Source organism: Rhinatrema bivittatum, chromosome 13 (assembly GCF_901001135.1).
Source record: "Rhinatrema bivittatum chromosome 13, aRhiBiv1.1, whole genome shotgun sequence".
NCBI lineage: Eukaryota > Metazoa > Chordata > Amphibia > Gymnophiona > Rhinatrematidae > Rhinatrema > Rhinatrema bivittatum.
The window spans coordinates 80,201,478-80,228,748 of record NC_042627.1 but is presented as its reverse complement, the minus strand read 5'-3'; the positions used below and the strand labels follow the sequence as shown (position 1 = coordinate 80,228,748).

General features: G+C 46.0%; 1 protein-coding gene across 2 annotated transcripts; it reads left to right on the top strand.

Annotated features, from left to right (window-relative positions):
- Nucleotides 1-59: 59 nt before the first annotated feature.
- Nucleotides 60-27,271, top strand: AAGAB (alpha and gamma adaptin binding protein). 2 transcript variants are annotated; one of them, XM_029574293.1, is made up of 10 exons: nt 60-265; nt 10,207-10,397; nt 10,957-11,053; nt 12,692-12,781; nt 15,649-15,732; nt 15,954-16,036; nt 16,991-17,084; nt 18,223-18,327; nt 19,881-19,930; nt 26,993-27,271. In XM_029574293.1, exons 1-10 carry the CDS (start codon nt 196-198, stop codon nt 27,068-27,070), a joined length of 942 nt encoding a protein of 313 aa, XP_029430153.1. In that variant the 5' UTR covers nt 60-195; the 3' UTR covers nt 27,071-27,271. The 2 variants fall into 2 exon arrangements, with proteins under 2 accessions (XP_029430153.1, XP_029430151.1); XM_029574291.1 differs by having other exon boundaries at nt 16,988-17,084.

The following is a 27,271-nucleotide window of genomic DNA, read 5'->3' as shown; positions in this document are numbered from 1 at the left end:
ATGCTGGGAGCGTGGCGCCCGACTCGGGGCTAGGGGGAGGGAGGATGCAGGTCGCTCTGCTGGCTTTGCATTGCAGTTAGAGAGCGGAAACGGAGACTCCAGCTGGGCTCTCCTGAGCTGCGGGGCGGAAGTGACGGCCTGCGGGGCGGAAGTAGTCGTGTGCGTGATGCGCGGGTCTCCGCGGGCCCTGCGGTGATGGCTGCTCTTCCCTGCGTGCTGCTGTGTAGCTGCGCGGCCGAGTTCTCTGGGGAAGAGCTGCTGAAGCGTGAGTACCAGCGCGGGGGTCATGCGGCCTCTGATCGACGTACGCAGCGCTGTACAGATACCCGCTGTCTTCGCTCCACCGGGACTCTCGGCAGTCTCTGCCCTCTGGGACAGTCTGTCTGTCTCTGTCACGTTCTGTCTGGCCAGGAAGGAGCCTCACCCCTAAGGCTATGTTGTACAATCTCAGTCTCCATTTAAAAACATAAGAAGTGCCACACTGGGTCAGCCCAAGGTCCATCGATCCTCTGACCCATGGTCTGTCTGGGTCACCTGGAAAAACAGCAGAAAGTCGCTGTCCGCAAGAATTAAGAGGTGGAGAAACCAAAGTCTGCCTGGCTAATAATTCTTTATGGGTCAGAAGCTTAGCCAGACCGTTTTTAAACCCTGTTGTACTGCTAGCCTTTAACCACATTTTCTGGCAACAAATTCCATAACTTATTTGTGCGTTGACTGAAAAATTACTTTCTTAAATTTGTGTTAAATCTGCTACCTGTTGGTTTTAGGGAATATCCCCTAGTACTATTTGATATTGTAAATAACGGTTCATATTTACTTGTTCCATACCACACATAATTTTATAAACTTTTATCATTCCCCTCTCAGCTGTCTCTTCTCCAAGCTCAAGAGGCTTAACCTGCCTTTCTAGGAAAGGGATGGTGAATAAAAGGTAGAATGTCTGTACCAGGGTGCGGTCTCATTTCTATACCCTGCTGAGACTGCATCCTGAGAACTGTGTGCATTTATGATTGCAGCATCTCAAAAAAGATATAGTTGCAGTGGAAAGGTTGAGTAAAAGGCAACCAAGATGATAAAAGGCATGGAACGTCTCCCCTATGAGGAAAGGCTAAGCTGTTCAGCTTGGAGAGGAGACAGCTAGGGAGGGTACCATAGAGAGAGATAAAATCATGAGAGGACTAGAATGGGTAAATGTGAATCGGTTATTTACTCTTTCAGTTAATACATGGGGGCACTTCATGAAATTAGCAAGTAACACATTTAAAAACTGGAGAACATTCTTTTTCACTTAATGCACAATTAAGCTCTAGAATTCATTGCCAGAGGATGTGGTTAAGACAGTTTAGCTGGGTTTAAAAAAGCTTTGGATAAGTTCCAGGAGAAGTCCTTATACTGCTATTAATCAAGTTGACTTAGGAAATAGCCACTGCTTATTACTGGCATTAGTAGCACGGGATCTGTTTAATGTTTGGGTACTTGCTAAATACTTGTGTCCTGGATTGGCCACTTTTGGAAACAGGATACTGGGATTTATGGACCCTTGTCTGACCTAGTATGGCAACAACTTTTGTTCTTCATAAGGAAGCCATTACATCCCCTTTACAGATAAGGGCAACAAAAATGATACTTTTTCTAGTTCTGCCTAGTGCCAGAGAGCCTCCTCCTGGAAGTCCGAGAGGTGAAATATGTACAGGTGTGCTAGGAAGTTTTTAATTAGGCCAGTGGCACCTAAGACAATTGGGGCTATTTCTATATTTTTCTGATATGTTTTCTTGTTATTTGAGGATCTTCTCTCTCTCTGTACAACATACAGAATACTCACTTCTATTAGTATTGCTGTTCTTGTGTTTTCCTCCTTTGCCTCTGTCTAGTTTTGTAGCATCAAGCTTTTTATCAGTTGGTATAGGAAATGTCCCACGTGACCACAACTTCTTCATTTTCTGCATCCATTCCTATGTGTGTCTCCTCTGTGGCTCTCTCACTCCTCCTTTCCCCATCAGGCTCATGTGACTGTTTTTAGAACCTCATCCTGGCTTCACCCACAGTGTGTGACTACAGCACAGACAAAGGAAGCCTCTGTGAAGGAGACTTCAAAATGTAATGGCAGAGACTGGCTATAAGAAATGGTGAAATAAAAGATTTACACAGTAGAAATGGATCCCCCTGGTTTTCAGGGCATATACACACACACATATATATATATATATAAGAAAATATTTTCATACCCCAAAAGGAAGCATTATGAGCAAGTGGAGATTTTCAGGAATGTAAATATTATTGCAGCTTTCAGATAAGAACATAAGAAATGCCATCCAGCTTCCCCCACCCAGCATCCTGTCTGGCAGCAGCCAGCCTGGGTCAGATCCTAATAGGGGAGATCCCTTTCTCCACCTGGCTGCTTAACTCTTAATGGACCTGACTTCCAGTACTTGTTCTAACCCTTTTTTAGACAACTTGATCACTCTCTCTGGCAACAAATTCCATAGCTTTATTACTCCATGACTGAAAAAATGCTTTCTTAAATTTGTTTTAAATCTGCTACTAATTAGTTTCATGGCATACCCCCTAGTCCCTTCCCACTCCTGATTTTCTAAACCTCTGTCATCTCTTCTCCAAGCTGTTTAGCTTTTCTTCATAAGGGAACCGTTTCAGCCCTTTATCCTATTTGTTGCCCTTCTCTGCACTTTTTCTAGTTCTGTCATGTCTTTTTTGACATTTGGTGACACGCTGCGATATTTTGGTGATGCTCTTGGTCCTAGGCAGAGGTATCTTCAGCTCCCTTTCCACTTCCAAATCCTTCTTCTAGAATAACTAAAGATACCCCTCCTAGATGATGATTCTCTGGCCTATGCCGTCAGCTTGCTTTGTTTCTTTAACCAAACTTATCCTAACAAAACATTTCTGTGAGCAAAATGTATTGAATTCATTTAACAGCTGGAACTTTTTTCTTGTGATGTGGGTGATTTGTAATATTTTTATTTAATTGAAAAGATATAATCCGAGGAAAATGTGCTTCATTTCAAAGCAGTGTCATTCTACCAAGAAAAGCGGAATAGAAGCGATTTGAAAGCCAATGGCGGTGGGCCCGCAGCTGAAACTCTCGCGTGTCCCCTGCTCTCACAGCAGCTCTTTACCAGCACCAGTTATAGTGAGACTCCACCAGGTGGCTGTCAAGATGTACGAAGCTGTCGCAGTCTGTCTGCTCACTAAAACAGAAACTGCTTAGATGGTTTCTGCTATTTTATTCTCTGTCCCTTCCCTTTCTCACACAGTGGCAGGAGTGACTGATAATTCAAAAAGTGAAGAGTGTGCTGAATACCCCACGAGTACTCTCTCTCCTTCTGAGGGAGGACAAATAAATTAGAATATGAATTTATCGTTATCTATATATTTCACACTTTTCTAACAGGAGAGCTCAAAATTGCTTTCTGAAATAGCTTGGGCCAACGTGATCAGGTCTGAAACAATGGGAAAAATTTTGTGCATAATCAGAAACTCCTTGAGTGAAAGATATTTTATCCTTGAGAAACTATGAAAGAGGACATACTCTCTCTGCTCTCTCTCCTACCCTTCATTTCTTTCTTTAGATACCGGGTAGTCCGTCTAAACGTAAAGGGAAAGAGGGTTTTTTCCTCCAGAATCCCCTTTTACCTGGACAGCACAGTTTTATACCCTTTCTGTCACATTTGACTGTGCAATTCGGGGCTGAAGCCTCTGTTGCGTTTTGCAGTGAAGGAGTGCCTGAGCTGCCTCAGTCAGCCCCCTGGATCATGGGCTCCCGCTGGCTGAGAGACATGTTGCTCTGCAGTGGCCCATGGTGTCGGGTGATGATGCGATCCTGGCACCTGAAGTGGGTGGGTGGGGTGCATGCAGTGGTTCGGTGCCTGTACAATGCATCTCCACTGATGGAAGACTCTTAGGTGGTTTTCTGGCTTCCTCTTCTGTTGAAGGAGGTCGGAAGATGGTGGTTGAAATGGCTCCATCAGGACTGGGGTCAGTTCATGATGTGGACAGCGGGTCTCTTCTGGTGAGTCTTCCAGTTTACCAACTAAACCGGCAGTAGTAACCCTAGACTGAATTTGGTAGCTGCTGATGGGATTCGGGTGATCTTTAAATGATTGTACTAAGAAGATTGGTGTCTTATCGACTAAACTTGAAACCATGGAATTGAACAGTGATTCACAAATATCTGATATTAAAACCCAAGGTGACAGTTATGTAGATTGTCATAAAGGAACCGCAGGTTTTCAATGCAAGAGTTGTTAAGGATTGGCTTGCTTTGTCTAGGAGGTTTGAATCTTTGGAAAATCATGTTAGACATTTGAATCTTCATTTCTTGAACTTTCCAAACGTAATAAGAGAGATGCCATGCGTTACCTTGAGAAAATATTTTCTAGAGGTTATGCATCTTGATCCTGACAAGGTTCCGTCTACTAATAAGGCTTATTTCTTATTAGGGCCAATTGAGCAAATATTTCTCAATCTCGGGGGGCTCCGTTTCCTTATATAATGGACAAATTGGCGGACTATCTACTCTAGAGAACTCAAGCCCAGAGATAATTGTGGTTTCCTTTATTTCTGAGCAAGAACTCAAAGTTATGAAAAGAATTTTAGAAGTGTTTCTTCTTTATTTCATGGACAATTGGTTCGTGTCTTCCCTGATTTTGCTCGTACTACTCAAGTGAGAAGAAAGGAATGTCTTGCTCTTAGACAAAAGGCCATCTCCTTAGGTTGTTCTTTTGTACTTGGATACCCCTGCAAATGTGTGCTTAGATATCGATGTGATGATGATGTATTTTTTCTACCAGAACAATTGTAATCCTTTTTAGACTCCAGAAGTATTGACATCTTCAGCAACCCAATCAGGCCAATGCAATATCAGCATGTGTGAAACGGGCGCTCATGACGCACTCCGATTTAATATTTAAATGGGCTGCTGCGGTAAAAAGGAGGCGTTAGGGAGAAGTTTGCGTCCCTTGTACCTCTCTGGCATCGGGCGCCCAGGAGAGGTGGCTGTCAGCGGGTTTGGAAAACGGACGCTCAATTTTAGGAGCATCCCTTTTCCTAACCTGACTGCCGCCGACACTTTCTATTATTATTACTATTACTATTATTATTTTTTTTTTTTGCTGGTTCTCCTTTTTCGGTTCATCTAACTTAATATTGCCACAGTATTAAGTCGGAAGAACTACAGAAAAGCAGTAGTTTCTGTTTTTCTGTAAACGTTTGGGGCAGGCGTTAATTTTTGAGAGTAAAAATGTGTGCCGGCGGGTAATAGCTAATTTACATGTGATGAGCGCTATTAGGTATAAGTAAATTAGACGCAGGTTTTGGACGCGCTATCCCCCGTTCTGCTTCGGGGGTTATGGATGTGCGTCCAATTGCGTGGTGAGCTGGCCGCAGCGCACAATATTGATCCGACGTCCTGTATCGAAGTCTGATGCGCGTTAAGTGGTGTCCTGATGTCGTCTTAATTTTTTTTCTGTTCTCGCTTTCTGTTTTCTTTGGGGGCTTGGCATCGTATCCGGTTTTGTTCTTTTCTGCAGAGAATATCCTCGTTTCTTGATGAAGATGCAATTCATTTTCTTTTTGCAAGTTATCTTTGCTCTGATTAAAAATGCAGTAAATATAAAGTAAAAAATAAAAGGTACAGGAACTTTCGTATAATTAAGTTTCCTCAGATTAAGCCAATGCCTTCTTGGGAGGTGAAGGATTTTCTCGATTTACGGCCGTTTCTCCAGAACTGGTCCCACCACTTACGTTTGTATGTTAGGTCCTTACCACCGTTGGTTGCAGAGGAGGAGGCTTTGCATATTTTGACTCCTCCCTTGCCCAGTTTGACGGATTGACTGGATTCACAGCTGGAAGATGCGATAATTCAAGCAACCTCGGTGCTTTCCTTTGTTCTGGACTTGGCTAGGGAGTTGACGCTTGGGTCCTTTTCTGGGACAGCCCTGTTCTGATTTTTCCGGCAGAATATTAGGAAAAGATTTCTACCACAGCAGCTTTGGGAAGCTGGAGTCACTTCATTTTTCCTTCCATTTCCACCCCAGTGTATTGCGGACTATCAAGGCAATAGATGGATTTTTGTTGATCCTGACCATCTTATCGATTTCTTAGAAGAAAACCTAGGAAAACCTCTTCAACTCCAGCTCTTCAAGGGCCTCGTCCTGGTTTTCGTTAACTGTGCATTGATGATTTGGGCGGAATAAACTGGTGCATCTTATTCTTCTGCTTTTTTTCACCTTTCTTTTCTCCATTTAGACACCCCCCCCCCCCCCCCCCCCCCCAGTTGTGGCCTTTAGATCTTTTTATGTATTTATTATTTTCTTTTGTTTGTTATTACGTATGGTAGTGGATTGTCTTTGCATGAGGGCTCTTCTGTTTTATTAAAATACAAATTAAAACAATTGCCTTGGTGCACTAACTTTTGCAAACAAGAATGACATGGACATTAACATCCCAGGGCCCCACCCAGAAAAGCAAACTCAAAACCAAAAATTACTCGCCACAAGAGCTCGCTTAGAGAAGTTGGGGTCCTGGTTGCATAAACCAACGTAGTAAGAAGGAATTAGAGAAGCTTTGCAAGCATTCCTGATCATATATTTAAGTTCCCCACAATACTCTGCTTCCGCTGCAGCCTTCTGGTTAGGACCCAGGGGTGTGGCCAAAGCTGATTTCATGGTCCAGGATGCTGAGATGAAGTCCATAGTGCTTCAGCTAATGCCCAGCGGACACGGAGGACATCTGCTGGTCTCCTGAACTCTGATGTTAAATCACTAAGAAAACAGAGCCAGCCTAGGATTATTCTCCGCAGCACTCACCAAAATACACACAGTTACTCCTTCCGCTAGATCGGGTTCCTGGAGAAGCTTTGTTTTTCTTGGCAAATGCCAGGAGCGAGATCATGCACGTGGCCGGAGGAAAAATACTTTGTATGGAGGAGAGACCTGTTATTGTGGGTTCAGAAAGCCTCAGTCAAGTTAGACAGCAACTCCTCCAGCTAGCTAAGATGCATTTCAACGTGGCGGCTGTGCTGCACACCTTCACCGTGGCACTTCTGGGGAGCGGAGGGTGTTTACAGGGTGACCATGGACCTGGAAAACCCACACAGTTAAGCAAGGAAACATGATAGGGATGCATAACTCTCTAGATTTTTTTTTTTTAAATTTATTTCTCCCTTTCAGGCACTTCAAAGAGGATTACGTTCAGGTACTGCAGGTATTTCCCTGTCCCCAGAGGGCTCCCAATCTAACAGGCCAATACAGTACACTGTTAACCAGCATGTGGACGTGCATTTTCGACGCACTAGCTTTACCCCTTATTCAGTATGGGGTAATAGCACATTGAAAATGCGTGTCCAACCCCCCCTGAAACTAATAGCCCCGCAGCATGCAAATGCATGTTGATGGCCCTATTAGCTATTCCCGCGTGATTCAGTAAGTAAAATGTGCAGCCAAGCCGCACATTTTACTTTCAGAAATTAGCGCCTACCCAAAGGTAGGCGTTAATTTCTGCCGGCACCGGGAAAATGCACAGAAAAGCAGTAAAAACTGCTTTTCTGTGCACCCTCTGACTTAATATCATGGAGATATTAAGTCAGAGGTCCCAAAAGTTAAAAATAATTAAAAATAAATAAATAAATAAAATCAGCCCATGGCTCACGGGTTGAAAACCGGACGCTCAATGTTGCCGGCGTCCGGTTTCCGAACCTGTGGCTGTCAGCGGGTTTGAGAACCGACGCTGACAAAATTGAACGTCGGCTGTCAAACCCGCTGACAGCCGCCGCTCCTGTCCAAAAAGAGGCGCTAGGGACGCGCTAGTGTCCCTAGCGCCTCTTTTTACCGCGGGCCCTCCATTTAAATACTGAATCGCACGCCCAGGAGAGCGGGCGCTTGCCCGCTCGGCCGTGACTTTTACTGAATCGGCCTGTAATGCGGTCCCGAGGAGCGGCAGTGGGATTTGACCCCTGGCTTTCCTGGTTCGCAGGTTTTAGGATATTCGCAATGAATATGCATGAGGTACATTTGCATACACTGCCTCCACTGTTTGCAAATCTGTGTCATATTCAGTGTGGGTATCCTGAAAACCCGACTGGCCAGGACAGGTTCGGGAACGTCTGCTTTAAGTGATCCAGGCTCAGAAGCGTTTATCTGACACTCAGCAGTTAGCTGGCTAAAGGAAGATATGGGCACTTATTAGCTGGCTAAAGGAAGATACGGGCACTTATTAGCTGGCTAAAGGAAGATACGGGCACTTATTAGCTGGCTAAAGGAAGATACGGGCACTTATTAGCTGGCTAGAAGGAGCTCCAGAGGTGAAACGGGGAGGAGCTGTTAGCCGGCTATTCTAGGTTAGCTGGTGAACTAAGCCAGCTAGCGTCTGGGGGGAGATTCCTCAAGGTAAAGTTAGCTGGTTAACCTTAGCCAGTATATTAAATATAGCTCCAAAGTTAGCCGGATAACTTAGCAATCCGGACCGTCTGAAGATAAGCTTCTTCAAACAGAATCCTTTTTACTTCTTTCTAAAAGGCAAACACTGTGTTCCGCAATTGGGCGCAGCTAGGGAGAGAGTTGGAGTCCCTTAAGGTGGAGCTTGAGAGGAGGGAGTTCACGGATAGAGCAGAACAGATTGTAAAGCCTTAAACACCAAACTAAAGATCTTGCATTTAATTTGGTAACTAATAGGAAGCCAGTGTAGGCGAGAGATGTTCAGAATACATAACTCTGGTCCCATGAAAGAATTTTAAAAGTCAAGGGGGAGCCAATGCAGCTTCTCCAGAGCAGGAGGAACAGGATCCTATAAACCCATATTCTGTACAAATTGCAGTCCTAGTAAATAGTTTTATCTCCAGCCCCACGGGGGTTCACTGAGGTAATCAATGCTGCCCAGAATCAGCGCCTGAATCACAGTAGCCGGATATTCAGCAGGCAAATATGGGCATGGCTGCAACTGCCAGAAAAGCATTTCTAAAGGCTTATGTGTGGGTGCATCCTAAGCTCAGAGACTGTAGTTATCCCCAAAATCTTAACTTCGCATTTAACTTCTAACGGATACCCGTCCAACCAGAATGTGGGAATTATTAGGAAGGGACTGGTTAATAAAATGGAAAATGTCATAATGCCTCTGTATCGCTCCATGGTGAGACCGCACCTTGAATACTGTGTACAGTTCTGGTCGCCGCATCTCAAAAAAGATATAATTGCGATGGAGAAGGTACAGAGAAGGGCAACCAAAATGATAAAGGGGATGGAACAGCTCCCCTATGAGGAGAGGCTGAAGAGGTTAGGACTTTTCAGCTTGGAGAAGAGAAGGCTGAACGCAACGAATTGAGGGGTGGTAAAAAGAAGCAAAGAGGAGGAAATAATCCCCTGTGGTTATAACAGGAGCTAAGGAGATGGTTGGAAGCCGGTGGAGTCAATGAGCAGATCCTAGAATGTGTCATTGATGTCCTGCCTCCTCAAAATGGCCCAGATTTTCTCATTCCAGCACGTTGGATTGGGCTCAGTTCTACAGTGCCAGGACCAGACTAACCTCTATAATAATGAGGCGTTTGCCTGGCAACAGAGAACCGATTTCAACCTTTACCTTGTCATAAGTGGCATCACCCGTGCCCTCTCCCCCTGTGTCTGCCTCCTCCAGCTCGGAACCCTCCGACTGCAGTGGTACCAGGGCTGACTCCATACCATTGCTCTTTAAAATATTGGATTCTCCGCAGTCTGCGAGCTTTTATCGGACCATCGGAAGGATTAGTTAGAATTGTGGCAGATGAAATTTTGATTCCGCACTGGTCTCTCCTTCAGATACAAAATACTGAGCCCCCACACCTTATTCCTGCTCACAGCACCCCCTGCTATTCAATACTGAGCTCCCCACCTCACTCCTGCTCACACCACCCCCTGCTACTTCTGTACTGAGACCCAGACAGCTCTGCCATTACACCTCACCCCTAATCACAGCATCCCCTGCTATTCCAGTTCTGAGAACCTCCCTCCACAGCTCTGCTAATATACCCCACTCCTGCTTCCAGCACTCCCTGCTATTCAATACTGAGCTCCCCACCCCACTCCTGCTCTCAGCATCCCCTGCTACTCCTGTACTGAGACCCACACAGACAATTCTGCTAACGTACCTCACTGCTGCCTTGCGGCACTCCCCTGCTTTCCTTCACATCCCTTATACTTATTTAATAATTTTCTCTTGCAGAAATCATTGGTGGAGAAGAGCTTCCTGTAAATGTGTCTGTGAAAGGTGATGTGACGTTCTACCCATGGACCATAGACAATAAGTACTATTCAGCCACTATTAATCTCTGCGTGGCACCCAACAGCTTCTCCATCACCCCAGAGATTGCAGACTCCCTCCAGGCATTTATCGTCTATTTTGACAGCACAATAGTAAGAGAATGTTTCTTCTTTTCTTTACAGCAGTGATTTTAGTATTGGTGACAATACTGGGACTAAGCCCTCCTTTAATATAGAGAAGTGGTACAGTGCGATCTTCCCTGTGAGCCCCGCTGTGCTTCAGACTCAGCCTCCTAAGGGTTGGGAGGGACGTGATCCTCCCTGCGTCTCAGTGTGGCTGACACCTGTGCACTAGGAGCTGGGCTGAGACGAGGGGTAGGTACTGAGAAGTCCTTGCTGGTAGATTCCAGGCTTCTTTCTTGCACTCATCAGATCTCAAGTCTGCAAAGATGAGGGGAACAGGACTTTCCGTACACAGAATTGATGAAATCCCTTAGTGAATCAAGGAGACTGACTGTGGAAACCTCCGAGACCCTCTCTTAATGCAGCAGGCAGAGAAGATCAGGAGAAGGATCCCTGATAACGTGTTCAGTCTTTTTTTTATAGGTTCTAGGGACTTCCCTCTGAGGGTATCCTCTCTAGGGGTCCTGCTTTCCTGCAAAATGTGTTGCATGTCTGCACCTTACAACTTCTCTTCTTTTCTGTTTTCCAGAAATCTGGGCTAGACAGTGTCTCGGCCTGGCTCCCCTTAACCGAAGAATGGCTCCCTGACGTGCTGATCCTGGTGTGTGACAGAGCATCCGAGAGTGGTAAGATAGTCCTCGGGGTTAACTTGTGTACCTTATTACGCTGTGATGCATGCAGTAGCAGAGTTAGACCATTAAATACCCAGAAACAAAGACGAGTGATGCAAGCATACGGACTGCACTTGTTCATTCATACATCTCTGCGTGAGCACAACACGTGGGACTCAGATAGTGCAGGGACCACATTTCATACATCCTGAGAGGGTTCCAGAGCACCTGCGCCCTGCTCTGAAAGAGAAACTGCAGAGTGTACTCATCCTGCTGCACTATTTTAGCATCGCTCTCTGGAGAATATGCAGCTCCCTCGGAAAGCACAGCAGCCATCCATTGCACATTTAGCACTCAGTACTGTTTTAAGTACCGCTTGGCGCACTCTGACCTACTTACCATTGTGCCAAAAACCTCCTTCCAACTATGGCTCTTTAGTGAACGAGCTGCGAGCCTCTGGCTTTGCTTCATTCAGTTAACGTTGTGGCCTGTTACAGTAGGATCATCGGCTCTCTTCCCAGTTAGAGGGTATGTAGTGTGTGACACCTCAGTTACCAGACACACACGTGAACACAGGAGATGCTGGCAGATCATGACCGTGTGGCCCCCACAGTCTGCCCAGCTGTCAGCCCTTCAAACTTGGCTGCCTGCAGGAAACTGCTCCTTCTCCTGGTTTCATACCCCTTTTCCTCCAGGAAGGACAAATCGAGTTCCTTATGGCTTTCTCTGTAGGATTGCGTTGCAGGCCCTGCATTGTTGTGGTTTCCTCAAGATATCCTTGGGAAGGGGCGAGGTCCAAGGGCACGATTGCCACCTCTTTGCTGCTGGAGATACCCGGGTTTGCTGTTGGCTTTTCCTGGTGCATGACTTCGTTGATTGGCTACCTTCTAGGGACTTTTCCTTTTGGCAGCTCCTAATTTATAAACAGCGAATGGATTTTTCTGACTGTACACTGCACGATGTAGCTGGTGTCTCTGCCCTGTACTTGGTTTTGCTCTGTAAGGATAATCTTGCTTTTCTCTGGAAGTTTATTTCTCTCTTTATTGTTCACTAACGTCTGTTGCTTTGCGTATTCTGTCCTTGGGCATCATGCTGGATTTGGAATAGGAGCTTGATGCTAGGGCCAGATGCATGGGTTATAGTAACACAGTCATTGATGGCAGATAAAGACCAAAATGGCCCATCCAGTCTGCCCAGCAAACTTTTTAGGATAGTAACACTATATAGCGAGAGGTGTTAGACAGATGAAGGCTGGACTTGGTTAGACCTGTTGTAATCTTTCTCTAAGCAGCTGCTGCAATTTTGAGTGAAGTACGGGCAGTGAGTTGGAGGACTGGCGAGCAAATCCACGTCATAATCTCACACCAACTGTTCATCCATCAGGTTTCAATCTTCCAGTGACTGGGATCTTGTAAATCATTTCTGGACTGGTATTGAATATCATCAGGATCTTGTGGCTTATCCGGCCTGCAGCTGTGGGGACGTTCAAACTATGACTTACATTGTTGGGGAGCGTCCTCTGACTGAGCTGCAGGGAGCACTTCAGGAACGTCACTGAGCCTCTGAGAAGGCTATTGCTTGGCTTGGTGACTCTGCTCTTGCTAAGTAAAAAGTGAGCTGGGTGATGTCTTTATTTGTCTGGTTGTGTTTCAGGGGTGAGCCGGCAGAAAGCCCAGGAGTGGTGCATCAAGCATGGCTTTGAGCTAGTGGAGCTGAGTCCAGAGGATGCTCCTGATGAGGATGGTGAGTTGCTGCTGGTTGTGGAGATCGTCTGCAAAATAGGTCTATGAGGTTTCCAAAACTCCAGTATTACAAACATCTTTGGGTTAGTCCTTTAGAAGGTCCCACAGCCTACCAAGACTCGTGGATGTGATTTTTACCCTGTTCTGCCTTGGTGGTGGACTGCTGCAGTGACTGACGGAATATAGTGCAATCCGTGCATGCCAGCCCTCCCCATCTCACTGTACAGCTGTGCATGCTGGGGTGGCATGGGATTTGAGCTCTTATTTAACCGGTTAGTATCTCAGCAGATATGCAAATTATGGTCATCAAGAAAGCCAACCCGATGGCTGCACAGGTCTGGGACAGTTTGCAGTGCTTTGGTGGTACTGCTGGCTCAGTTCCTGGGAACCTGGTGATGCTATCCATGGCAGGCTTTCTTTGTAAAATTCACCCTCCCTGTGTGAAACTTGTACAAGGGAAGAGAAAGCAGATGTAGAGTGAAGGAGCTGGCCATGGAGGCATTTCACACAGCGCTGCACCAAGAGCACACCGCTTCTCTCCCACCACATCTCATTTTCTGGTGATGGACATGAAGACAGGGTGGGGATGGTGCCTCTTACTGTGTGAGTGTCACTGCACTGTGAAGGCAACATCTTCTATAATAGACTGCAGCACATACGATCCACAGCTCTCGTTTTCTTGTGGCAAGAGTTAGCAAATTCTATGCACATATTTCAAAATTCTGTGGTAAAATTGCATAAAAGAGACTTGAAGTTGTAGTGACTGGTGGTCGCATGCTATTCACTAGAGGTTAGAGCTTAGTTACTGGCGCAATACAGGAAAGCACAGAAAGCAGCAGAGTACGAGGCAGGGGGGTCCATACAGCTCGGAATGATGGCAGGAGGAGAGCACATTATGTCCTTTCCGCCACTGCTGCGATCCCCTCACTCTCCCTGCTGCTAGAGGATTGCAGCTTTGCAGTGCTCAGGCCACTCCTCCTCCTCCTCCTCAGTGCCAACAGGCAAGGAGGAGGAAGCAGCCTATGTGGCAAGGCTGCAATCTTCCAAAAACAGGTCCAGCTGGGCCGCCAGTGCTGAAAATGAGTACCCTCCTGCCTGCCTGCGCGTGTGTGTATGTGACAGCGCCTGCAGGTGAGTACCTTCTTGCCTGCCTGTGTGCGTGTGAGAGGGAGTGTGCGCTTGCCTGGGTGTATGATAGAGTGAGTCCCATCCTGGGTGTTTTTGCGAGAGCATGTGAGAGAATGTTTGAGAGAATGAGCACGTGCGAGTGTGAGAGAGAGAGAGAGGATAGTTTGTGGCCATCCTGCTCCCATTCCACAACATCCTCAGGGTGCCTGGCCATCAAAAGATCCCAGGTATGGAGGATGGGAGATTATTTACTCTTTACTAGTTTTAATTTTTGGGTGGTGGTTGATGTGTCAGCTGTTTTATTTTGGGGAAATATTAAAACAGTTAAGTGAATTTTAAATGATTGGATATTCTATTCATTGGCGCTTCTGAAATTTGTTCATTTTTTTAATATAGTTTCACTATTATGAATGGTGGAGCTTGGTTGGCTCCCCCAATCAAAAAGGTGGGATCAAACCTTGGGTTTACAGGTTTCTCTGTTTGTATTACATTCCAGCTTTGTGCCTTTAACGCAGAAGCACGAAAGAGAGAAACATTTCCAGATAACTAAATGCTTCCAACACTTAACATTAATCCGGCTTTGGCTTGCGTTCCCTGTTTGCCCTCTGACCTCCACAGTCCAATCGGAGAACTGTGTGCTGAGGGAAGGTTTTTGCTTCTGAGTAGTTAAATCACAAGCGGATTGTGGTAAATTACAGGAGGACTTTGTGAGGCTGGAAGATTGGGTGTTCAAATGGCAGATGAAATTTAATGTAGACAAGTGCAACGTGATGCATAGAGGGAAAAATAAACCATGATATTAGATTTGATAATAGGAGTTACTATCAGGAAAAAGATCTAGGCGTCATAGTAGATATTACATTGAAATCGTCGGCTCAGTGTGCTGTGGCGATCAAAAAAGCAAACAGAATGTTGGGAATTATTAGGAAGGGAATGGTGAATAAAACGGAAAATGTCATAATGCCTCTGTATCGCTCCATGGTGAGACCGCACCTTGAATACTGTGTACAATTCTGGTCGCCGCATCTCAAAAAAGATATAATTGCGATGGAGAAGGTACAGAGAAGGGCTACCAAAATGATAAAGGGGATGGAACAGCTCCCCTATGAGGAAAGGCTGAAGAGGTTAGGACTTTTCAGCTTGGAGAAGAGACGACTGAGGGGGAATATGATAGAGATGTTTAAAATCATGAGAGGTCTAGAACGGGTAGATGTGAATCGGTTATTTACACTTTCGGATAATAGAAAGACTAGGGGGCACTCCATGAAGTTAGCAAGTAGCACATTTAAAACTAATCTGAGAAAGTTCTTTTTTACTCAACGCACAATTAAACTCTGGAATTTGTTGCCAGAGGATGTGGTTAGGGCAGTTAGTGTAGCTGTGTTTAAAAAAGGATTGGATAAGTTCTTGGAGGAGAAGTCCATTACCTGCTATTAATCAAGCTGACTTAGGGAATAGCCACTGCTTGTTGCAGGTATCAGTAGCTTGGAATCCATTTAATGTTTGGGTACTTGCCAGGTTCTTGTGACTTGGATTGGTCACTGTTGGAAACAGGATGCTTGGCTTGATGGACCCTTGGTGTGACCCAGTATGGCAACTTGTTATGTTTTTATGGACTCTCCTGAAGGCAGCAGGTTTAATTAACTCTTTAGAGCTTGCATGTTCCTGAGGACTCTTTCGTCAATCACTTTTCAGCATGTGCTCTTGTGGTCGGAGTAACTGTTTATATTTTTCATGTAGATGACTTTCCAGAGACTACAGGAGTGAAGCGGATTGTACAGGCCTTAAATGCCAACGTCTGGTCGAATGTGGAAATGAAGAACGGTAGGTCAGTCTGGGTCATTGCACACACAAAGTGCAGACCCGTCCATCTGTAATTGATTTATGGTGCCCCATGAAGGACGTTGATTGTTTCTGTAGTGAAGTTCAGTAAATTGCTGGGGTGGGTCTCCTTTCACGGGTGCATTAGAGAGACGGAGCAGCCCGGTGTAATTGCAGCAGCTCTTCTGCCCTGTGCTGCTCACTCAGGCCTCTTCCTTCTGCAGAGCACCATCAAGGCTTTGGTCTGCTCAGCACCTTAGCGGGAGCACACCGCAGCGCCAGGTCACAGGAAGAGCAGTATGCAGAGGTGAGCAAGTTTCTCTTTCCTTTTATTAAGTAATGCTACCTGGGTCTGGGTATCATGTGCCGCCAGCTGGTTATTGGAGGAGATTAGATTCCCTGCAGAGGTAGAGAAGGGGGTGCAATGTACTTGTTGCTTTACACAGAGTTACCCTGCGGAAAGCAAAACCCGAGTGCTGGGGACCCCACACTCGGGTATTCAGGATATTCACGGTGAATATGCAGGAGATAAATTGTGCTGGGTCTCCAGTGCATGCAGATTTCTCTCATGCATATCTGATAACTTGACTGGCTGTGGAGTCCCAGGACAGGTTTGACCATCCCTGACCTAGAGGGACATGTCTGATACCCAGAAATGACAGTCTTGTATGCCATAATGCAGTGGGGGCTTCTGGTGTGATAGCTCAGGAGCTCAAGTCTCTCTTAATCCTAAAAGAAATGAAGATCTTCTTAAGAAAGCCCTAACCCCTGTATACGCCATATGTCATTGATTGGGACAATCATCACCATCAGTATCTTAACCCCACCAGTAATTGTGTACGAAACTTTGCTGCAGCTGGGAAGGCTGAAAGTCCATCAGATCTTAGGGGCCGATGCAATACAGTGCGCCTCCTTGCTAGCGCCACCCCCTAATTTGCGTATTGCATGGCGCCCCCACCTTGCAGGCGCCATGCATGGGTTAAAGCGAGCGCTGAAATGTCAGCGCCCGCTTTCCGTGAATAATATTGCATCGGCCCCTTAGCTTGTCACAATTGCAGTCATTGAATTCCTACCTCTTGAGTACTCAAAGCCAGTGAAATCTCAGCTGGAAATGCAGAACACAAGAAGGGTTAGCTTAATCCATTTCCAGGCCTCAAGCACTGGGGCTGATCGCACATGGTGCATGGGACCAGCGAGGGAGCCTGGCATTGGCTGTGGTACCGGTTCTGTCTCATGTGACTTGTGAATTGTACTGCAGCAGTCCCACACGGCCACAGGAGGCTTGGCAGAGTCCCGTCAAGAAAACGGCAGAGACGCAGCAAGCACCACTGACTCGCGCCTGGACATCACTATAGGTGAGCAGCTCGGTGTGGGGGAGGGGAGGGGGAGCAAGACATGTACCTGTCTTATCTTATTGATTACCGTTAAGAACCAAGATCATCTCAGCGGCCATCAGTCTCTTCCACCAGTCACCAGCTGTTCTCTATCGTATGCACAAAGCCAAAAGCAGAATTAGAAAAGGTTACAGAGAAGGGCAACCAAAATGATAAAGGGGATGGGACAATTCCCCTATGAGGAAAGGCTGAAGAGGTTAGGACTCTTCAGCTTGGAGAAGAGACGGCTGAGGGGAGATAGGATAGAGGTCTATAAAATGAGTGGAGTGGAACGAGTAAATGTTAATCAGTTGTTTACTCTTTGGAAAAGTACAAAGACCAGGGGACACATAATGAAGTTACTGGGGAACACATTTAAAACAAGAGAAAATATTTTTTTTACTCAACGCATAATTAAGCTCTGGAGTTCATTGCCAGAGGATGTGGTGAAAGCTATTAGTATAGCTGCGTTTAAAAAAAGGTTTGTCAAGTTCCTGGAGGAACAGTCCATTAACAACTATTAAGGTGGAGTTGCAGAAATTCCCTGCTTATTCTTGGGATGAGCAGCTTGAAATCTCTCTACCCCTTGGGATCCTGCCTGGTGGCACGGAGCATGGAGTGGAGGAGGCAGATGTGAATGCCAGGCACCAGCTGTGCTGAGAGTAAGCAAACCAGGATTTTGGAAATGGACAGCTGTAGCTCCTTGCTAAGAACCACTGAGATCAGAAAATATTCCTTTATTTTTGTCATTGGTAAAAAAAAAAAAAATTATTTTTCATGTCATGAAATAATAATCCCTGAATCCCCTGAAGGGAGAAAATTAGCAGCAATCAAGAATCAAAATGATGTTCGGCTGCAAAGTAGAAGTGAAGAAGCTCAAAATTAGCAGAAAAGAGGATTTAAAAGAAATAAAACCTCAGCCCATCCAGTAGTGCTTTATGATTGGGATTACTTAAAATTCTGCTTTAAATAAGCGTCCCAAATGATGTGCGAGGCCTTCCTTTGAGGGTGGGCAGGAGAAGGTCATGCGGAGACCACCCTGGGCATCCTGATTCCGCAGCGAGGGCTGCCCAGGACAGGTGTCCATCTCTTCTTACAGCTGCTGTTCTTAATAATGCAGATCCCATTCTGGACACAGACATTCAGGAGCTAGCAACTCTCACCGCTGGGGACGGAGACCTAGAGAACTTCAGTCGGCTCTTTACAAAGCTGCAGGAAATGAAAGGTCAGTGCTGTGAGAATATGGCCTGTTAGATAAAGACAGCAGTTTCTTCTCTGGGACACGTGAGGCGCTAGCGCGGACCGAGGCAGCACGTTCCGCTGTGGGACACGTGGTGCGCTAGCGCGGACCGAGGCAGCACGTTCCGCTGTGGGACACGTGGTGCGCTAGCGCGGACCGAGGCAGCACGTTCCGCTGTGGGACACGTGGTGCGCTAGCGCGGACCGAGGCAGCACGTTCCGCTGTGGGACACGTGGTGCGCTAGCGCGGACCGAGGCAGCACGTTCCGCTGTGGGACCCGTGGTGCGCTAGCGCGGACCGAGGCAGCACGTTCCGCTGTGGGACCCGTGGTGCGCTAGCGCGGACCGAGGCAGCACGTTCCGCTGTGGGACCCGTGGTGCGCTAGCGCGGACCGAGGCAGCACGTTCCGCTGTGGGACCCGTGAGGCGCTAGCGCGGACCGAGGCAGCACGTTCCGCTGTGGGACACGTGGTGCGCTAGCGCGGACCGAGGCAGCAGGTTCCGCTGTGGGACACGTGGTGCGCTAGCGCGGACCGAGGCAGCAGGTTCCGCTGTGGGACACGTGGTGCGCTAGCGCGGACCGAGGCAGCAGGTTCCGCTGTGGGACACGTGGTGCGCTAGCGCGGACCGAGGCAGCACGTTCCGCTGTGGGACACGTGAGGCGCTAGCGCGGACCGAGGCAGCACGTTCCGCTGTGGGACACGTGAGGCGCTAGCGCGGACCGAGGCAGCACGTTCCGCTGTGGGACACGTGAGGCGCTAGCGCGGACCGAGGCAGCACGTTCCGCTGTGGGACACGTGGTGCGCTAGCGCGGACCGAGGCAGCACGTTCCGCTGTGGGACACGTGGTGCGCTAGCGCGGACCGAGGCAGCACGTTCCGCTGTGGGACACGTGACGTGGTGCGCTAGCGCGGACCGAGGCAGCACGTTCCGCTGTGGGACCCGTGAGGCGCTAGCGCGGACCGAGGCAGCACGTTCCGCTGTGGGACCCGTGGTGCGCTAGCGCGGACCGAGGCAGCAGGTTCCGCTGTGGGACACGTGGTGCGCTAGCGCGGACCGAGGCAGCACGTTCCGCTGTGGGACACGTGGTGCGCTAGCGCGGACCGAGGCAGCACGTTCCGCTGTGGGACACGTGAGGCGCTAGCGCGGACCGAGGCAGCACGTTCCGCTGTGGGACACGTGAGGCGCTAGCGCGGACAGAGGCAGCACGTTCCGCTGTGGGACACGTGAGGCGCTAGCGCGGACAGAGGCAGCACGTTCCGCTGTGGGACACGTGAGGCGCTAGCGCGGACAGAGGCAGCACGTTCCGCTGTGGGACACGTGAGGCGCTAGCGTGGACAGAGGCAGCACGTTCCGCTCTGCCACACGTGGTGCGTTCGCGTGGACCGAGGCTGAACAGAGAATTATGAATATATTTAATACATACATCTTGCATGAACTTGGGTTGTGCAGAATTGTTGCAATGTTTGTGTCTATTGCTGATGACTTTGTGGTTTCCCTGAGAAATAACTACAAAGGCAAATCTTTCCCCCCCTCCCAGGCAAAGCAGCAACCCTGCCCCATGAGCAAAGGAAATTGCACGCAGAGAAGGTGAGTAACCGGGCACTGTGTGTGTGCAAGTTTACTACTCGAGGAGACTGCTCATCTCCTAAAGGTTGGGGGTTTGTAGTCTTATTAGGCTGCTGCTGCTGCTGCTGACATTAAGTGATGGTAGATGCTAATTATTAGTAATAGTGCATTTATTTATTTTCAATGTCTGTGCAGCTCTCCTCCAAGAAGGACTTAGAGCTGTAACTCAGTAAGGGCGTTGCAGATTAGAGCAGGGAGCAGAGATTTTTCTAGTATTATTCATCCTGGTAAATATATTTATTTATTTATTTATTATTTTTATTATACCGAGTTTCATGATCGGAATCACATCAACCCGGTTTACAATTAACAATGTGAGTAAAGACAGAGAGTACCAAAGTAAAGAACATTTCCCAATACAACAACAAATATAGTATGAAACTTAACAAATATTATAACAATATTTTGGATGTGAGAAAGTTACAAAAAACATGGAAAAATAACTTGGATATGAAAGGGAAGGAATTGTAGAACGACTATTAGCATTTTAACCAGCTGTATCAATTAATAAATATGTATAATATTATAAAATATAAAATATAGGTGTGTAGAAAAATGATCAGATATGATATTGTTGTGAAGTATAATAAAAATTTGGTGTGACTGCGTGTGAAGTTAGTGGGATTAATTTTTTTACAGTTCCTAACTTTTGTGTTTATGTTGATGATGAGTGGGGAATTTAATCCAGATCTGGGAAAGCTTTTTTAAAAAGCCAAGTTTTTAGTCTTTTCCTAAAAGTTGGAGCGCATGGTTCTTGTCTTAAGTCCGGTGGGATGGAGTTCCAAAGGATTGGACCTGCTGATGAGAGAGCTCTTGAGCTGTAGGATTTATGATGGTAGGTTTTGGCATGTGGAACCTGTAGTGATTCTTTGTAGTGTTCCCTGATGGGTCTGTCTGATGTGTGTTTTTTAAAAGGGATTTGTAGGTCGAGTTGAGTGTGTTGATGGATGTTCTTGTAGATAATCATGATGGTTTTATACATAATTCTGAAGTGGATCGGTAACCAATGAAGGTCTTTGAGGATGGGAGAGATGTGGTCGATTTTTCTAGAGTTTGTGAGGATTCTGGCTGCTGTGTTCTGTACCATTTGTAGAGGCTTGGTGTAGGAAGCTGGGAGGCCTAGTAGAAGAGAAGGCCTAGTAGAAGAGTAGGCCTAGTAGAAGAGAAGGCCTAGTAGAAGAGAAGGCCTAGTAGAAGAGAAATATACAGATAAACGAGAAGAGGAATGCCGATATACATTCAGATCAGTTTTCAAACCTAACGGGTTGAGTTTGCAGGTGATGTCTAAACACAGCCCTAAGACAGAAATCCCGCCCAAACCCACTGCCTTCCCTCCATCCAATTAATTTATGTTTAAAATAATCTCCTCGGTTCTCCTTCCCACCTGATTCTTCTTTTTTTTTTTTTAAGGTCACCACTGTCTTTACCGCCCTTCTTCCCACTCAGTTATAATTTAGGAAAAAAAATTCCCTACAGCAGAGCTCTCCTCCCGCCCACTTTCCAAAAAAAAAAAAGGGGGGGGAGGGGTAGAACGGGGACTGCAGTTCCTCCTCCATTCTGTTCAAAAAAGGAGGGCGGGAGAGGAATAATTACTACTACTACTACTACGCATAGGGGTGACTTGCTGGTGTGGCGGTTACTACCCGTAACCAAGAAGCCTTCCTACTCTTGCTGCAACTCCATCACTGCTCTCTGCTTCATTGGCAGGGTTAACAGAGACTTGGATTCAAACAGCAACTAATGAGGGCCCTGACTTTTCCCAATCTGGGAAACTAAGCAAGGGGGTAACCTACACAGCGCGGCATATGCTACCCTTTGGTAGCTTGCTGGGCAGACTGGATGGACTATTCCGTCCTTTTCTGCCGTCATTTCTATGTTTCTATTACTACTACCCTATTACTACTACCACTGCCATATTACTATTACTATTTTTACTATTATGCCTCTGTATCGCTCCGTGGTGAGACCCCACCTTGAATACTGTGTACAATTCTGGTCGCCGCATCTCAAAAAAGATATAATTGCGATGGAGAAGGTACAGAGAAGGGCTACCAAAATGATAAAGGGGATGGAACAGCTCCCCTATGAGGAAAGACTAAAGAGGTTAGGACTTTTCAGCTTGGAGAAGAGACGGCCGAGGGGGGATATGATAGAGATCTATGAAATAATGAATGGAGTGGAACATTAATCGTTTTTTTACTCAGATTAATGAAGTTACTAGGTGATACATTTAAAATAACAGGAAGGTCACATGATGTGAGCACGCAAGGATATGAACCTCAGTCGCTCCAGGGCCTCACTGCCTGTATCGCAGCACATCTGATCTTCAGGTGGTAAAATATAGGCTTATAAATATCTCTGCTGGCAGTAAAGTGGGAAGAGACTTATTTAGTTATCTCAGGCAAAATCGGAAGCCTTAATGGCAGCGAAACCAATTCGCAAAAAGAAGGGTAAGCAAGGTGATGGATAATCTCAATAACCCTCCATTGCCGGCAATGGACGGGGAGAAAAGGGAGAGGTGGCATCTTTAACTTTAACGCAATTTATGTTAAATTAGAAAAAGATTCATGCGCATTTCAATGAATTGCATACCCTGCTAAAAGATAAGTCCGAGCGCTTAACAGAGGTGAAGACACTCTTGGTAGGGGCGGAAGAGCGAGTGCAGGCCCTAGAACGAGACATGGCAGTGTGAGCGGAGGTGACGAAGACTGAGCTAAAGTTAGAAGATCTATATAACTGCTCTTGTATGAGCAATCTGAACATTATAGGTGTCCCTGAGAGCATCAGCAAATGGAACCTGCGGGGAATCCTGGCTGCCGAGGCAATGGACCTCATCAAAACCCAGGCATCCTTCAGATAGAGAGGACACAGGGAAGGCCCAGACCAGTGACTGGGAAATTTCTAAGTTGTTGCCACAAAGAAGATATCTTGAAGCAGTCTCATCTACGAGATCTTTGGAATACGAGGGGCAGAAGATCTCGTCGTTTGCTGCCAGGAGAAAAACCTTTGCCCCAATCTGTTCCAAATTAGTGCAATATCAGGGGCAAATTGTGCTTTGGTTTCCGCCAAGCTTGAGGGTAACACACAATAATGGGACTCATCTCTTCGAGACAGTGACGAAAACCTAGGAATTTTTTAAAGCACAAAAAACTGGTAAACCATGTCTTGGCAGGAAGCAAGGTGGAGGCACAGACCCGAAAGCATTAGGATGGAGGCAGTGCCTCGAGTGTTTTATGAACTGGAATGCGCTTTTAGGAGCAAGCTGGCAGGGGTTAACCTGTGTATCCGCTTTAAGTGTTGCCGGCAGGGAACGGGCCCCAACACAGATGAATCAGGTTTCCTTTAACTCATGTTTGAGCGAGTTTGGATGATTTTGATAGGAGGAGGTAAGGGGAGGGAGGGAAAGCAGAGGATAGGGGAGCACAATACCATAATAGGGGAGTTGGTATGTAAAAAGTAAAACCGGTAGGTTCAAGAGGTCGGGGTCTAGGCTGGTAAGCAGAAGTTACATGTTGTAGTTTGTTAAGCAATGGACCAGCGATTATGGCTAGCTTCAGGTGTGTGCTCAGTAACTAAACGAAATAAAGTCTTAAAAGATTCAGAAGAGACATCCGGAGACCGTGGGTGTATTCATCGCAATCAGGCACGAGAAAGGCATTGGGAAAGCAGAGTCGTTTCAGGACACAAAGTTAATTGCCGACAGTGAGGGGCAAGGGATTTTATTTGGGAAGCCCAGACTTTTGTACTGTTTATGCCCCAAATTATTACAAGCATTCTATTTTTGTACGTTTGGCCAGGCTACTCCTATCTTAAAACAATGATAATATACTGGTGGAAGGCACTTGAAATGTGTCCTGAACAGTTGGCTGGATCGTTCTTCTGCAATGAAGATCTGCAGGGAAAGGAGTGAACTATTTGTGCCACAATTAGACCTAATGGATGCATGGTGGACACTTTGGCTGGTAGAGTAAATATCCTTCAGCTGGTTATGTTGGCTTTATATGCTCCAAATGATACCATGTTTTATGTCCAGAAGGGAAATAGGTCAATTCGAATGACTGCTGCAAAGCTTTTGTGGAAACAGGCAAAACGGAGAATGGCATTGGTTAAATTGACCTGGAAATGGGAGGGGGATATGGGAATGGCAGACTTGAAGATTTATAATGTGGCCTGTTGCTGATTGGCTATTGGAAACCTAATTTTATACTCCCATAACAATGGAACAGAACCTGTTTCCCTCTTTCAATCTCAGTCATGTCTTACGTTCCTCTCCAATGACTCTGCCTAGTAATCTTAAAGGTAGCCTACTGGTCAAGCCATTGAGCCGTGCTTTTAGATACTTCTGTTCGTTGCTTCTTTTAAAGAGCTCTATTTTGCAGCTGCTGCCAATAAGGGGCAATGAGCAATTTATACCTGAGACCCAGAACTGGATTTTTGCAGAATGGGCTAAACAGGGTTTGAGAGTGGTATCTCAATTTTTGAATGAGGAGGGAACTGTAAAATATTTTCAAGAGTTTGATTAGGATAAAATACATTGTTATGCATATTTGTAACTTAAGCATTACATACACTTTCTTAAGGTAAGAGATTGGGCATGTGAAAGCAGGGAAGATCCGATCTGTCATACTATATCTTCTCTTACTCTGAGAAAAAAGCCAAATATAGGGTGAGAAGACTTGGCAATCTTGGAAATCAGAAATTGAGCTAAATTTGACAGAAGATCAATATGCACAGTGTTTCACGAGAATACAGACTCATGTAATTTGGGACTGCAGGAGGTACAATATACAATTTTCATGCTATGATATTTCCCTCAAAAATTGGCTTTTGTTATGAAAATAACATTGTCAGAGATCTGTCCTAAATGTAATGTAATGCCAGGTACCTTTTGGTTTTGTCCGTACTGGAAGGCAGTTGTCAGCCTCATTCAACAGATACCAGAAGTGTTCTTGCTTTCCAGCCTAGCGTGCTCCTTTTTTATAATCTACATGGAATTGTTATTAGACAAAAACTGGGAAGGCTTGAGATAGCTAAGGTCTTGGTAGTGGCATAAAAGATTATATTACAAGGCTGGCTGGGGGAAAGCTCACCAACAATTACACAGTGGAAGAATCAAATTCGTAATAAATATGTGGAAAACATGGATATGCATAGAAAAAGGAGATGTTTTTTCAGATCTGAAATCCTTATATTCAGTCTTTGCCACGTAGGGCGAGTAGTTTAATTTTGAATGATTATTAACAAAACGATACCACCTCTGATAACCCCTGAACATTTGTGACTAAGTACGGAATACATACGAACTCTGGGGGAGGGGGGGAGATCAGTGGGGTTGGAAATTAATCTGTCACTGGGAAGATCCAACCAATGCACCCAATATGCTTATATTCTTCTTGTGCTAATGTTGAATATTAATAAAAAGAAATTTAGATATAAAACTAATACAATATTTTTTTACTCAATGTATAATTAAGCTCTGGCATCATTGCCAGAGGACATGGTAAAAGCTGTTAGTGCAGGTGCGTTTAAAAAAGGTTTGGACAAGTTCCTGGAGGAAAAGTCCATAAACCATCATAAACCATTATTAAGGTGAAGTTGCAGAAATCCCCTGCTTATTCCTGGGATAAGCAGCTTGGGATCTCTCTACCCCTTGGGATCCTGCCAGGTTCTTGTGACCTGGATTGGCCACTGTTGGAAACAGGATGCTGGGCCTGATGGACCTTTGGTCTGACCCAGATTGACAAATCTTAAGTTGTTTTGTTCTGTAAAACTACTTAATATATACAGCACTGTACAAAAACACATAAGACAGTCCCTACTCTATAGTGCTTACAATCTAATCAAGATAAAAATACAAAGCAAAATTGGGAATCTAATTTATTAAGAAAATGGTTAAAATAAATAAGACAGATGAAAAAGTGGGTTTTTATACTGGATTTGAATAAGGCTAGAGAGGGAGTATGATTTAGGAAGACTTTTTTCTAAGCTTATGGTGCAGCAAGGTAGAAAGCATGGAGGTGGGAATGGGAGTTTGAGGAGAGAGGCATAGCTAGGAGTGAGTTGCTTGATGAGTGGAGCTCACAAGGAGGGGTTAGGGAGAGATAAGAGAGGAGAGGTAGTGAGGAGCTGCGGAGTGAAAGCTCCTCTAGGTCAGTAAGAGGAGCTTCAACCATATGCGGAAATGGATAGGGAGTCAATGTAGTGACTTGAAAAGAAGGGTGATGGGGATGTAGCAACACTAGCTGAATTTTGGAAAGCCTGCAGGGGAGAGATGGTTCGCAGAGACCTGTGAGGAGCAGGATGTTGTAGTCTTAAGTGGGATAAGGGTTCTGCTAGCGTGTTCAGAAAGGAAGGGATGGGTTTTGGTGGCGTTTTATAGAGAAAGAAATGACACTTTCTAGGGGTGAGAGGTGTATGTGGGGAGAGAGGAGCTAAAGATGACCCCAAGGACTGGGCATGTCAGACAATCAGGCTGGGAACTGGGACTGCATTCCTGATGACATTTCTGGAGTAGAGAATCATCAGCATAAAGATGGTATGGAAAGCCGTGGGAGATCAGAGTACCAAGGGAAGCGGGCCCAGGACCGAGCTGAGGGCACAGTAAAAGCAGAATGGAAGCAATAATAGGAGAACCAGGACGGGACAGAGTCCTGAAGGCAGCCCCCACTCTACCCTTTTTTTGGAGAGCAGCGATGGGTGTGCATCCCGGGCAGGCACTCTCTCTTTTTTTGATAGGGAGGAGAGAGCTGCCACAGGGACTTGATTTTTCTAAATTTGGTGAGTGGGAAGAAGTCGGATCTGCCAGATTTAGACCTTAACCCTGCTCAGAATTGAATGGCCCAGTGAAACTCAGATGCTAAATTTAGGCACTCAGCCTGGATGATTTTCAGAGGCTTTGTCTTAGCTCTCTCAGTCCCTTTGTATTTAATCCCTATTTGTACAAATCTATAATTAAACAAAAATAATAATGACTCCTAATGCAAGTATTTGCCTTGTGACAGCTGTCCTGCCTTTAATCTCTAGGTGGCCAAAGCTTTCTGGATGGCTATTGGGGGAGACCGGGATGAGGTGGAAGGCCTCTCATCTGATGAGGAGCACTAGGTGCGGAGCCATCCTGAAGTCTGCATTTCGGTCAAGGCGCTTTCTCCCATCATTTAATGGATTCTGCTTGAGTCATGGTTTTCTTCACCGTGCATTGCATGGAAGCCAGCTGTGCATCACAGAACAAGCTTTCTCTCCCCTCCCTCCCTCCCACATCGTTGTACTTTTTCCTATAATAAAGTATGTGGTTTTAGGGTTGTA